Below are 14,584 nucleotides of genomic sequence, written 5' to 3'. Positions count from 1 at the left end.
ACTTAAATTGATAACTGAATGTACATCTTCTTCCTTAAGATAATTTTGTGGTTTAGATGATATGAAGAGTAGGCATTTAATAATGCAGGTAACAGAAAGTTAGTACATATTTCTAAATGAAAAAAAAACCCAGATGTATAGAGGACCAATGAAAACGTCCTAATAACTGTCGACAAAGTTAAAATAAAAGAAATAAATGCAAAGTCCTGGACTTAGTTTCAAAAAACAAAACTCAAGTAAATAAATATAGAATGAAGCCCAAGCACTGTTCAATAGAAAAAGGTCTGCAGGCTTCCATCAACGACAGCTTGAGCATGACGTGGGTGTCACACACTCCTGTACCACCTGGAGAAAGTCTCTGACAAAGGGGCCCAATCGTTGTCAATAGCCTAGAGTTCTCTCCACTATTCAGATCACACCGGGACACTAACAAACACTGGTCGATGTCAGGTGACAAGTATGGGAAAACATCTAGCACAAGTCCTCAAAAAGAAAGAGATGGAGACATTGGGTGTGTGTGCATTTAGGACCAGACTGACCAACTTTCCAAGCATCCAGAAAGGCAGAAGGAATTATTAATATTATAAAGGACAGTAATTTTCAAAACTGGACTTCCTGCATCCCTAGAGAGGCAAAAGGGTAGGAGGAACAGGGTTTAATAATCCCTAAGAAGGAGTAATCCCTAAGAAGGAGTTGTCACTTACCTTTTGATAGCAAGTTGAGCGTACAGTTGCCCACGGCCAGGAGGGGGTTCAGATCTGAATCTGGATGCCTGCTCACTATGTGGCCCCCTAAAGACTTTTTAAAATAATGGGTTATTTTCACTCCACTTATGTAATTATAAAGACACAAGTGGTAAAATAAGAATCGAGCAAGACTTTGGAAAACTATTCCTTTTGTCTGTTCCAAAAGAATGAAAATGTCATGATTTATCAGGGACAGTCATTCATGGGACACATACTAGATGTTACTGTCGTCAGATACATACAGCCATGTTCCTGATCTGGGATCCAGCCAGAGTTCCCAAATGCTTCAGGAGAGCGTGGTACATCTGTGTCTTCTCCTCCAGGATCACATTAGCCAGGATGTCCTTCACCTGAGCCAGGCTGAGGGCGGCACCTAAGGTCAGTCCTGAAATGAAACCATTTGTAGATAACGCAATGTGATCATTGCTGACCTGGAAATGTCCATTAGATTTTAGACTACAGATATGGGATCTTTATGCTAGATACATGCTACCCTGCTTACTGGTAGTCATGGTGGTGACGGTGGGAATAGTGGTTGGTAATGGAGGTGTTAACAGTGGTTGTAATGATGATGGTGAAGGAGGTGATGGTGTTGGTGACAGAGGCGGGGGTGAGAGTGATGGAGGTCATGGAGGCTAAATTTTCTGAATACTCACTGTGTCAAGCACTATGCTGAATGCTTCACAGAATCTTCTTGAATTCTAACAAAGTTTTGAAATATTAATAGCCCCACACAAACTGAGGTTCAGTTAAGTAACTTGACTAAGTTTTTCAGCTAATATATGACAGAGTCAGGAACTGGACTCCAGAGCCAGACTCCAAACCCCCATTTCACTGCTTCTCATCATTGTCATTAAATCAATTTCCTTTATTGAAATGGAAAAGCCAGTTTGTAAGCTGCTTAATACGTAAACTTGTTTGGTTACTACTGTGCTTCTGGAGAGCAAAGACTCTCATCTTTATCTTCTACCCAGCACTTAGCACAGTACCCTTCACTGAAGAGTTGTTACATTTCCCTCATACAGCAGACATAAAAGTTCTTCAGTGAAAATCCGACTCTTCAGACAATTAGTATCTCGTATAATCATAGAGAATTCTTCCCTGAGCCTCCTCCAGAATGTTATCACCTTACAAGGGAATCTCTCTGTATATTATAATTATGAATAAGACTTTTTCTGCTTGTCTGCTGAGCAAAGCAAATAAGCTGATTAATGCATTTTAACTAAGAAAATCGGGACCTTAAGAACTCACCATTATCTGTATAGTTTACAACACTCAGTTCTTCAATTCTATCAGGAGAAATTATAACTGGGTGAAAGATGCCTTTAAATTTCACGTCAGGCCCTGAAGGATTAGGAAAAAAAAAAAATAAGCAGACTAAGATGAAGGGGGGCTAACTGCCTTTTAAATTTTGAAATTGTGATTAAAACTGATGTCTTTAAATATATAAAAATTACATATCTATCGGTCTGTTCATTGCCAAATCGCACACACAGAGAACGGACGGGTGGATTTTCACTAAAATTGGGGAACTCTTTGGACTCGTCAGCCTTAAAACTTGGCGGACACGTCCAAGACCACTTGTGGCATACTCAAAATTCTCCTTGGGAAGACTCTAGGAGACTCCTCAAAGAAGTAGGCAGTCAAACTGAGTTTACAATGGACACCATAGAAAGAGCCTGTCACTGCAGTTTAAGAAAACCTATTATGGTCATTGAGACACCACTGAGAGAGGAAACAGCAATTTCAAATACAAGCCCCAGATCAGTCTCTACATGGAAAGACAGGACAGCTGTCACTGGAGCTGCTGCTGCTGATTTGTCACGGAGCAGGCCTCTTGGGTCCAGCTCTGTGCACTGCTCCGGTTAGGGCAATAGGAATTCACTTATGTGATGGAAGTTGTAAAAGACTCTTGAGCAGTGCTCAAGGGAAGTCAAGTATAAATGATTTAAAATGTTATTTCAGACTGCTTTTTCTGAGAACATGCATATATGAGGTTTTTTCCTCTCCAAAGCCCTTTTCCTCAGTTTCCTCATAAGAAGTCCCTGGGGATCTACATACCCACAGAGGTGTTCCCCATGACAACCGGGGCCTGGGGATACTTGACTTTGGCTTCTAGAAGTTCCTTCAGGGTCACTGGAGAAATCCATGTCATTCTATCACCACCAAAAATCCTGGTCCTTTGTGGTTGTTTCTCAGCCATTATCTATTGAAAAAGCAATAAAGATTCAAGATCGTCTCGTGATAATATTTCCACCTGTTTCTGCTCTGTCTTTACAGGAACAGACAAAGGAGATAGAGATCTTTTTAAAAAATAAAATAAAAGTGGGACTTCCCTGGTGGCGCAGTGGATAAGACTTGGCGCTCCCAATGCGGGGGGTCCAGGTTCGATCCCTGGTCAGGGAACTAGATCCCACATGCCACAAGTAAGAGTTCACATGCCACAACTAAGGAGACCATGTGCTGCAACTAAGACCCAGCTCAACCAAATAAATAAATATTAAAAAAAATATATCAGCATTGGAAAAAAATAAAAAACAAAATAAAATAAAATAAAAAAGTCACCTAAAAGTAGAGCTTTACTAGGAATCAGAGTACAAGATAAAATGTGACAATATTTTACTCCTTCTGGAGACTATTCCAATACATCTCCCTTTGGTGCTTTTATATCTCAAAAGAATCCATTTCAATGTTTAAAAATACTTTACATGCTTAATTTCGTCAAAACATTTAATGGAACAATAAAACTCAGCAAAACCGGAAATAGAAAACATGTCTAAATCTACAAATGCTGTGATGTCATTTCAGGACACTTTTTAATAGATACTACCTGCTGCTTCTTACATTCAACTGTCCCCTGGTGGTGACTCCACCCTCGTTCCCCCATCTCTGCCCTGGTCCCATACTCTTTAGACCTTGGACTGAGAATGGCAGGTGGATATTACCTATTCGCCAATCAGCTTTTGAGAGGATCCATAAGCAAATATCCTTCCTGGCGTTTCACCGTGAATTCCTCTAGGATGAGCTCAACTTTGTCTTACTTACCATTAGCTCAGGAGGAAATATCAATTCCTGAGTTGGATCCAATGGCAGAAACTCCTCTTCTGAGAAGAGTTTTAGATTTGTCTTAAAAAGAGAAAGTACCAGAAGTTATTGTCATCAGACAATTCTCCCTACTTTAAGTCCTTTGTGGAATGAGGTCAGATGAAGATAGGCATAGAAGAGACAGACAGACAAAAAACCCCACTGGTCAGCTATGGTACCTGGGCTCTAAGCCAAGGGCTCTAACACAGACCAGGTCACCAGGATCTCAGCGCAGATGCTGGGGGGGGCCTCCAAGGCCCTCAGCAACTGCACATGCTCCTCGGAGCCTGGGGGGAGCACAGGAGGCAGCAGCGTGAGACACAACTGAGAACCAGAACATTCCCCTGAATTGCCACCCCTCTTATCACTCCCTGCCCTTCCATTTCCCTAAAATCCCCACTAGAAAAAAGACTTGAAGAAGGCTTTTTTTAAACTAAGAGACAATAAGAGATCAACGTGTTCTCCCTCCTATAGGTAGCTGGACGTGACCGAGAGTAACAGCAGGAGTGAGGGATGAAGTTGTTAGGTTAGATTTTTTTTTTTTTTTTGATAGAGATGGAGTGAGAATGGGGGAGGGGACATGCTGACACACCTCAAATTAGTCACCTTACGCAGCCATTTAGTCTTCCTAAAGGTAAGTTGGTCTCTACTCATGTCCTGAGAAAATCTTATAAAAAATTTACATTTCACTGACCTCATTTCCTCCCTCAAACTCTGGTAATCCATTTATTCCTTGATCCAAACAGCAAACCCCATTTTCTTTACTTTGACAGCAGCCAGAAGTCTAGTGGGTGAAAAAAAGAAATAATCAAGATCTTATTGTTGATTCTACTAAATATTTTTTCGGCTTTATTGAGATATAATTAACAAATAAAACTGTGTATATTTAAAGTGTACAACATGACTATTTGACATGCGTATACTTTGTTAAATGATCACCACAACCAGGTTAATTAACACATCCATCAACTCACACAGTTACCAGTTGTGTGTGTGTGTGTGTGTGTGTGTGTGTGTGTGTGTGTGTGGTGAGAACACTTAAGGTCTACTCTCTTCGCAAATTTCAAGTACACAACACAGTATTATTACTATAGTCACCAGGCTGTAAAGATCTTATAACAAAGTCTGGCACATGGCAATAAATATTAACAATGGTTGATTTAATATTTCATTAACAATAAATAATTTATTAATTTATTACTAATAATTTATTAATAAAGAAATATTAATAATAAGTATTATTATTATCACTCTGTTCTTATGATACACTGATTTCATCATTTAAATTCCAAAGGGCTGTCTTATGTCCCTCATTTCAACATTGTTTGTTCATCTATTCATTCAACAAGCATCGACTGAGTGCCTATTCAGTTGGTGCACACTGACTCAGCCTCTGCATCAAGCAGACCACCTTCTGGTGAAGAGACGGAAGAGCAAATGGGCAATTGCACCACCGTGTGCCCAGCGCTGTGATAGGGGTGTGCTCAGAGGGCTGCAGGAGCAGCGGGGCAGGGTACCCAACCCAGACAAGCAGGCCAGTTAAGACCCCTTGGAACAATGACCCACAGCCAATGTCGAAGTGCTCAGGTGCTGCCTGCGTGGCTACCAGGGCAAGCTCGATGAACCAGGGTAGGCGCCCTGCTCAAGATCAAGTAACAAACAGCAATTACGGACCTTGAGATAAGAAGTAGCCCTGCATTAGCGACAATGGGCTATTCTCCTAATCACACCTGCCAACCCGCACCATTTTGTTTCACTGAGGAAAAAATATACTCAAAAATGTGTTCCTTTCTACTCACTTTACAGAAAGTCTTGCATGCATCGATTATGGGCCTGTATCCAGTGCAACGGCACAAGTTACCTGAAGGGGAAAAACCCAACTCTGTTAATCAAGGAACCTCGAGAGAGGCACCGTCTGCCAAATGCATGCTGGAAATAAGGGCCCCATCCAAGAAGGAAGCACTGTTTGACATTTTGGTCCCCAAATCCACAAAGTCGGATTTTTTTTGTCAGCTACTTGGGATACTTGGTTGATAGTCTTGAGGTAGAGTCTAACAACTCAGCTATTTGTACTTTCTCTCTGTAAACAGTTTTTATATCCTCTGCTTGTGATGGGTGCCCAAAGAACACAATGATTTCAAGCCAAGAACTCTTGGTCTATAGGCACATTCAAGAGCTAAGCTTCACAACCCAAATGCCCATCAACAGATGATTGGGTTAAGAAGATGTGGTATATATACATATAATGGAATGTTACTGAGCCATAAAAAAAGAACAAAATACTGCCATTTGCAGCAATGTGGATGGACCTAGAGAATATTATGGTAAGTGAAATAAGTCAGACAAAGACAAATACTGTACGATATCACTTATATGTGGAATTAAAAAAAATAATACAAATATACAAAACAGAGACAGACTCACAGACACAGAAAACAAACTTGTGGTTACCACAGGGGAGAAGGAAGCAGGAGAGGCAAATTAGAAGTATAGGATTAACAGATACAAACCATTATATATAAAATAAACAACAAGGATTTACTGTATAACACAGGGAATTTTACCCATTATCTTGTAATAACCTATAATGGAATATAGTCTGCAAAAATACTGAAACTAACACAATATTGTAAATCAACTATACTTCAATAAAAAAATTTTATTTTCTATATGCAGTAAAAGACAATGTAAATAAAGCTACATTGTACATCATTTTTTTTTGATATTTAAAAAAAAGAGCTAAGCTTCAGTTGATAGAAAGATCAAAGGCATTACATAGCAGCAAAGATAATTTTTAAACTTTGGAAGCAATTGGGCACACAATTTATTTACAATAAGTCATTAGGCCAGTGTTCCTCCACAGTGGTCCATATCCCATGTTCTCCCCCAACCCCCAAATCTGGCATCTATTTAAAACACAAAGCCACTGCAGCCAGCTCTCTGGGGTTGGGTCCCAGGAATCTTCATTCTTTACAAACTCCTATGTAAGTCTTAAGCACCCGAAAATTTGAGAACCCCTTGTCACTTGTTCACATCACAAACAGCCATGAGATCAAATGCATAATAAGACTTAAGGGAAATAAGGCAGAAGACAGTTTGTGTCTTATGCACCTCCCCTTTCTATTTCTGTTTAGTCCTGTCTTCCCTGGAACACTTTCGCAGAGGAACCGAACACATGAGCTTTAGGCCCATGTAACATAGCAGAGAAATAAGGTCCCTGGGAGACAGCAGACAAGTAGAGCCATGGAGAATTTCACCAGAAATAGGGTTTGGGAGGCTCTTATTCCTTAGAGTTGTTCAGAGTCTTGTTAATGAAGGCCTCCTCCAATGCTCCCCCCTACCTCCCGCTACACACACACACACACACACACACACTGAGCTCCTGAACTTGATAAACTAGCTCCAGATAAAGGCAGTTCTTTAAAATAAGCATCACCAGAAGATGTCAGTCTCTTTGATGTCATGTTGTATTCATCAGGAGCTCTCTGATAACTTCATATTGTCCTGAGAGCACCCACCCAATAGGAGAGAGCTGCATGTGGAGATAACTGGACTCTTTCCAAGGGTAAATGAATAAACTGGCTTTCTAATTATTATTAAAATAAGCAAACAATAAAAAAGGGAGGAGACTCTTACAGATTAAGAGAGACTTGAGAAATATATCAGTCAAGTGCAATGTGTGGATCGTGTTTGAATCCTGATTTGAACAAACTAACTCCTCCACTTATTGGTGGCATAATTTTTAGTAAATTACTCTCTTTAAACCTCAGTTTCTCCATCTATGAAATGGGGATAATAATAATGCCTACCTTATAAAGTTATCATAAAGAGTAAATGAGGTAATGTTTATATAGCACTTAATGCAGTGTGTGGCACCTGATAAATGTCTAATATTAGCTATCATTATCAACATCATTTAGAAATTAAAGCACACACACATACAACCTACCACCAAGAGCATCAGTTAACTGACTCAGGGTGGGCTCTGGATGGTTCCTCAGCAGCGTGTAGATGGACATCACCATCCCAGGGGTGCAGAAGCCACACTGTGTACCATGACACTTGGCAATCCTCTCCTGGAAGCACAGAAAGGTGGAAAGGCAGAATCTTGGGCCTGACCCCAGACCTAATGAATCAGAACCTGCATTCTAACAAGATCCCTGGGCGGTTCACATGCACATTAAAGTTGGAGAAGAAGCCCTGGAAAATCCTTCTCAGCCTTGGTGTCTCCCTTTCTTGGGCTGGGGTGGCCGTGATGACTGGTCCTCAACAGCTTTTGAGCTTCATTGAAGGTTCTCAGCTTTCAGATCACCAGGGGAGCTTTAAAATTTCCAAGCTCCAAGCAGTACCCCAAACCATTTGACTGAGAATCTCTGGGGGTGGGGCACAGACATATATTTTTTAAAGATTCCCAGGTGTTTCAATCTGTAGCCCAGAATGGGAACCACTAAGATAAAGGAAGTCCTTCAAAGAAATAAACTGAATTATATTCAAGTTGAGGGGAAAAAAAAACTTTAAGTATTTCCCAAGTGCCTTTATCTGCCCACTATTGCCCTAACGCTTCAGCACACGGGAATTCGTTTACAAAGTGCCATCATTAATCCAAAAAACAATCAAGAAGGAAACATTGCCTTGATTTCTCTTCCAAATCTCCCCCCAGCCCCTAGCCTGTTCTCTTTGGAGTCTAACTTCAAAGGTGCAGCCCCATTTCGGAAGCCATCATCTGTCTACACTGCACCCAGGAGATGGGCGGCAGGTACTAAATGAAAGGGTGTCTTCATGCCTCTGAACAGCCGAGTCTCACAAGCATATCCAGGCAGAATCTGCTCCTTCTAGGCAAAGAGGTTTCATAGAAAATAAACAGAACCCAAGATTCCTTCAAGCACAGAGAATTTGAACTTTGGCCATTTTCTCCGTTGCCCCTATCTTTTTCCTCTTCCACTCTCTCCTCTTAAGCAGTACTCATTAACTTAGATAAAAACAAGTAGCAACAGCATTTTTCTGGGCAATGTATAAATAATTGAAAGAGTCAGGAGTCTGAGGTGCCCTTTCATTGAGGCAAAGTTCTAACAAGGTGCCTCCTTAGGAGAAAAGCCTCAAAATTCATTAACAACTCCTATTATATATCTTCCGAACAAGCCCTAAATTTAACAAATCTTTTTGGTAGCTGAGATTTTCACTCAGCTTTAAAATCATGTTATTTTCCTCTTTATAGAAAAAAAAAATTAAGATTATATCCCCCAATGCACTTGGCTCTCATTTCTTTATAAGTTTGGAAAATGTAAAACGGACAGGTCCCATCTAATTAGAATATAGAAAACAATGCTAGTGATGTCAAGATTTTTTTTTTTTTAAAGGAGAAAGTTCTCTAGTCTTTCAAAAGTATTTTTCCAAGAAGTCAGTCACATGTCCCAGGGTTCACTCCTGGCCCCCAGCTTGGTGTCATCTGTTGGCTGTGACCAAGCAGCAGGGCTCATTGCTCTACTGTATTAATTTCAAGAACTCATCATGTCATTAATGGTTTATGAAGCACAGAAACCCTATGAAGAAGAGGTGCATCCTCACCTGAACAGGATGAATCCTGGTCTTGGTGCTTCCTATGCCTTCCACTGTGGTGACGGCAGCACCATACAGAGAACAGATGGGAATCAGACAGGCGTTGGCTGGATAATGTCTTCAGAATGCAAAAGAGAAGCACAAACTACATTGTATCCACTGGGAAAGGAGCACCTCCAACATGGCAGGTTTTGTATAATGTCCCAGGCTTTGCATATACATTTTGTCCTTAGCTCATGGCCATTTTACTGAATAAGACTCTGAGGGTCAGAGTGAGTTGCTCAGGATCACAGCTGGAGTGTCAGATAGGATTCAAATTAGGCCTCCTAATTCTAACTCCAGACCAGTTTCCACTAACTTTGTTTTTTTCTCTTGATTGAGGGGCTGACATTCTCCTCTCCAGTCACATGTGACAATCACCTAGAGCATATTTCATCCTCCAAGTAGATGCTGGGCAAGGGGTTAGTTGGGCAATGAAGTTAATTTGATATTGTGCCTCAGAAGAAGAAATAGGGTGTGGATACAGAACTCCTCAATCCCACAAACCTACTGCTAGAAAACGTCTAACTCAAAACGACTCCTAAAATGTTCTCATTTACCAAACAAAATTACAGATAGCCAATAAATACATGAAATGAACGTTCAACCTCAAAAGCAATCAAGAGAGATTCAAATTCAGCAATGAGAAATCACTTTTATCAAAGAAAATGACAAAGATTTTAAAAAATTGTAATATGCATTATTAGCAAAGGTTTGGGAAGATGGAATTCACATACTGCTGAAAAGAATGTAAACTGATAGAGCTCTTCTGAGAGACATTTTGCTGGAAGGCATAAAAACTTAAAGACGCACTCACTCTTTTATCCTCTAATTCCATCTCCATGGATCTATCATAAAGACATCATCACAAACATAAATATAAACATATGTATACACATGAATGCTCACACTCCTTATAATGGTGAAAACCAAAAAATAATCTAAGTGATCACTATTTGGGGGTTGGTTTTGATACACCCAAACAATAGAACATATACAGCCATTAAAATTATATTTATTATTTTGAAAAGATATTCATGAGAAGTTCAGCAAAAAATAGAGCTTTCTAAGCTGTATAGGCAGTATGCTTCCTTAAGTATACACAGAAAGAAAGACTGGAAGAATATTTTTCATTTATTAAATAAATGTAAATATTTACTGAGTGCCTACTGTGTGCCAGGTGGAGTACCAGGCACTAGGATTCATTGGTGAACAAGACAGATAAAATCCCTGCCTTTGTAGAGTATATATTCTAGTTGAGGGAAGATAGACAATACACAGGTACATAGACAATACATACATACACAAACATATGGTGAGAAGTGCTATGAATACCTTAATATAGGCGAAGGGAGTAGGGAGTTGCCGAGGTGAGATGGGGCACTGCTATGGAGAAGGTGATCAGGGAGGGCTGGGAATGTAACATTTTTGCTGGAACCGGAATGATTTGATGCCCATCAATGTATCCCCAATGCCTATCACAGTTCCTGTCACATAGTAGGTGCTCAATGCATATTTACCAAAGGAAGGAAAAAAAACAGAGTTCAATGCTACAAAAATTCAACCGTATCTGCACTTTGCAGCAAGGTACCTTATCCTCTTGGTAATGGGGTTACATCGTGATATCATCACTGTGCAGGCACCACAGCCTCCCGCTCCACAGCCATATTTAGTTCCTGTGAGTCGGACTGAAAAAAGCACAGTTAAAGATAATGTGTTTTCCATAATTCTCTTTGTGAAATAGCTCTGACCTTAGGAGACAACACCATCAAAGACTCTTAAATGTACAGTTAAGTTTGATACTTATTTATCAAATAATGTATGTATGTCTTAGCTGCTATTACTTATAATCTTGTAAATTCTTGACTTCCATTTGCGTGTTGTATCTAGTCTCCTCCTTTTTAAAACAACTGGACCCCAGGTTGCCAAAAATAAGGCCAAACTTAAAAAAAAGGAAGAGTCTACACATATAAGGCCTTGAGGATTTGAAGGTATGAGTACACTGCATATCTGTTCTTATCCTTATCTGGGTCTTTGATGACATACAAAGTGGAATGTCAAATTGTAAATAATTCTTAGAATATTTGTGTCATGTTATACAAGCATGCCATATTTCTCTGCTTCTCAGTGGCAGAAACTGCTGGTTGTTTCCCAATATCTTTTCCCTCATTCTTTCTTGGTAATAGAAATACTAATTTTTAAGCTACACACATGGTTGCCCAGAATTAAAAAAATACATTTTCACAGCCTCTTCTGATGCTTGGCGGGGTCATTAACAATGTTGGCCAATGGGATGTAAGCACAAAGGCTGTGTTTGATGTCCAGGAGGGAAATGTCCTCAAAGGGAGAGGGGTGCCCCTCCTTCATCCCTTACTTCTTCCTATTCGCTGGAATTCAGATATGATGGCTGGACCTCGGTTAGTCATCTCTGACCATGAGGAGAAAGCTTCATGCTGAGGAAGGTGAAGCAGCAAGACAGAAAGAGCTTGGTTCCTGACAACGTTGTGACAATGCTTTGCTAGCCTGGATCTACCTACCTTTGGGATTCCTTTATGTGAGTATGACAACCATGAGAATGTGCCTCAGGGACCTCCTTCAACATAGAGGGTAACTGACCAAGAGACCCAACCGCTGCACTTTGATATCCACCACCCCACTTTTCATCAAGGCCATGCCTCCCATGGGCTGCTTCCCACCAATGGCTCAGTGCTATGCAGAGGTATGGGAGTCCTTGTCAACCATTCTCAATGGCTTCGATGAACGTGCCTTAGACTGCACAGCAGTCTGAGACCCTTCAACTCAGCCTTCTCTCCCTCTCTTCCTTACAGGTCTCAGTCTTCTATGGCTGCCTCCCTATTTCACTCAGGCATTTTTCCTAATAAAACCCTTGCATATTTAATCTCATTTTTTGGTGTGTGCTTCCCAGAGAACCTGAAATAACACAATGAGAAAGAAATAAACTTCTATCTTGTGTACCTCTATTGGGATTTTCTGTCACTCATAAGTAAACCAAATCTTACATATCACATTGGTACCATGGATAACCAGGAAATTAGTATTCATTACTTTTATGTCCAAAAGCCTTGAGGACTTCCCTGGTGGCACAGTGGTTAAGAATCCGCCTGCCAATGCAGGGGACACGGGTTCGATCCCTGGTCTGGGAAGATCCCACATGCCGCGGAGCAACTAAGCCCGTGTGCCACAACTACTGAGCCTGCGTGCTGCAGCTACTGAAGCCCGTGCACCTAGAGCCCGTGCTCCGCAACAAGAGAAGCCACTGCAGCATGAGAAGCCCGTGCACCTCAACAAAGAGTAGTCCCTGTTCGCCACAACTAGAGAAAGCCCGTGCACAGCAATGAAGACCCAATGCAGCCAAAAATAAATTAAATTAATAGAATAATAAAAAAAAAACCTTGAATGACTTTCAGAAGATAGCTATTGATATTTTCTGAGTTGTGTGCTCTTTTGGGAATTTCACTCTCTCTGGGGGGAAAATGTACAAATTTCCATTGTCACACAAGTTTGCATATAATGTAGTGGGGTCCACAGACCTCTGGAAGCCCACTGGAGTTCATACGTAGCAGGATAAGAATCCATTCCTTAGATGACTTTTATTGAGAAAGTTTTTCCAAGGTAACATTTTCAGGTTTAATTTCTCTATTGTTCTTTCACTTTCATTTCAGGAGATTTCTGTGCTCTCTTTTTCTTTTTCTTTTTTTTTAAATAACTTTTATTATTTGTTTATTTATTTATTATTTTATTTTTTATTTTTGGCTGCGTCGGGTCTTAGTTGCAGCATGCGGGATCTTTTATTGCGGTGCGCAGGTTTTTCACTGCAGTGCGCAGTCTTCTCTTTCTAGTTGTGGCTCGCATGCTCAGTAGTTGCGGCTTGCGGGCTTAGTTGCCCCGCCGCATGTGGGATCTTAGTTCCCCGACCAGGGATCAAACCACGACCCCTGCATTGGAAGGTGAATTCTTAACCACTGGACCACCAGGGAAGTTCCTGTGCTCTCTTTTTCTAATGGGCATGATGATTAGTCCTTGAAGGTAGACTATCAATATTGTGACTCTTAATTCTAAAGGATGTTTAATTAAGCCATTTTAGCAGCCATTGCTTTAATTCCCATTTGTTAGCTTCTCCATTTTATTCAATATATTTAATGCCAAAACAGAGATTAGAAAGAACTTGGGGGCTTCCCTGGTGGCGCAGTGGTCAAGAATCCGCCTGCCAATGCAGGGAACACGGTTCGAGCCCTGGTCCGGGAAGATCCCACATGCCGCTGAGCAAGTAAGCCCGCGTGCCTAGAGCCCGTGCTCCGCAACAGGAGAGGCCGCCGCAATGAGAAGCCCGCGCATCGCAACGAAGAGTAGCCCCCGCTCTCTGCAACTAGAGAAAGCCTGCGCACAGCAACAAAGACCTAACGCAGCCAAAACTAAATAAAAATAAATTTAAAAAAAAAAAAAAAAAAAAAGAACTTGGTTCTCTGATAAGCACAATTGTTCACTGCCTACAAAACTCAGATCTAGGACTTTCTTAAAGATGAACATAAAACCGTAGTAGGGAATATGACTCAGTGTGGCTCTAAAAAGATATTTGAAATATCACTTGATGAGGATATCAGGGATATACACACATACACACATATACACACTCAAAGCAAAGGATACGCTTCTTCCTCAGATATGGTAACAGCATTGTTTCAGGATCGACATTTTTTTCTATCACCTGTACCAAAAGAAAGAGTTTAACTCACAAAGCTGAGAGAACTAGAATATTTACATTGGTGGGCTCACACTAATTTCATGAACATGCACTCTTCTACTCACATTCTAAACTTGATTTAATGTTTACGGAACACCTGTGATATACAAATCACCTCTCTGAAGTGTGAAGTCTACATCTTGAGCCCCCGCCACTACTTTGCCACTGTCCTTGGTCCTGAAGTATCACTGTTCTCTAAGGCGGTGGTTGTTTCTACCAACAAAACATTAGTGACTCCTGTCCAACTTCTCCTAGAAAGTCTGAAGCAAGTGAGGGTAAAGATAACAGTAGAACTGAATATAGGAGGGGGAGGAAGAGAGAGAGAGAGGTGGGGGAGGTCTCCTGGACTAGAATAGTCTCTGAGAAATTGATATAGTTTTTTTTTTTTAAAGATTTG

General features: G+C 40.7%; 2 protein-coding genes across 3 annotated transcripts in view; both read right to left on the bottom strand.

Annotated features, from left to right (window-relative positions):
- AOX1 (aldehyde oxidase 1) overlaps positions 1 to 14,584 on the bottom strand; it is a 73,419-nt gene that overhangs the window by 52,582 nt on the left and 6,253 nt on the right. The window contains exons 2-12 of the mRNA XM_057550923.1: positions 14,094 to 14,151; positions 11,017 to 11,113; positions 9,396 to 9,504; positions 7,780 to 7,906; positions 5,630 to 5,691; positions 4,525 to 4,614; positions 3,792 to 3,872; positions 2,808 to 2,952; positions 1,998 to 2,090; positions 989 to 1,131; positions 705 to 798 (exon numbers count right to left, since the gene is read on the bottom strand). Coding sequence (XP_057406906.1) covers positions 705 to 798; positions 989 to 1,131; positions 1,998 to 2,090; positions 2,808 to 2,952; positions 3,792 to 3,872; positions 4,525 to 4,614; positions 5,630 to 5,691; positions 7,780 to 7,906; positions 9,396 to 9,504; positions 11,017 to 11,113; positions 14,094 to 14,151 — 1,099 coding nt within the window. The remainder of the gene's footprint in view (positions 1 to 704; positions 799 to 988; positions 1,132 to 1,997; positions 2,091 to 2,807; positions 2,953 to 3,791; positions 3,873 to 4,524; positions 4,615 to 5,629; positions 5,692 to 7,779; positions 7,907 to 9,395; positions 9,505 to 11,016; positions 11,114 to 14,093; positions 14,152 to 14,584) is intronic.
- LOC103004188 (shugoshin 2-like) overlaps positions 4,524 to 14,584 on the bottom strand; it is a 48,472-nt gene continuing 38,411 nt past the window's right edge. Inside the window, exons 9-10 of one of the 2 annotated variants that reach the window (XR_009008979.1) lie at positions 5,630 to 5,691; positions 4,524 to 4,594 (exon numbers count right to left, since the gene is read on the bottom strand). The gene's annotated coding sequence lies outside the window, so the exon portion shown is untranslated. Of the gene's footprint in view, positions 4,595 to 5,629; positions 5,692 to 11,081; positions 11,114 to 14,093; positions 14,152 to 14,584 lie in introns of those variants that run through there. The other variant, XR_009008980.1, reaches the window with a different exon arrangement.

Source organism: Balaenoptera acutorostrata, chromosome 8 (genome assembly GCF_949987535.1).
Source record: "Balaenoptera acutorostrata chromosome 8, mBalAcu1.1, whole genome shotgun sequence".
Classification (NCBI taxonomy): Eukaryota; Metazoa; Chordata; class Mammalia; order Artiodactyla; family Balaenopteridae; genus Balaenoptera; species Balaenoptera acutorostrata.
Note: the sequence above shows the minus strand (reverse complement) of the source record. Positions and strands in the feature narration are given on the sequence as shown.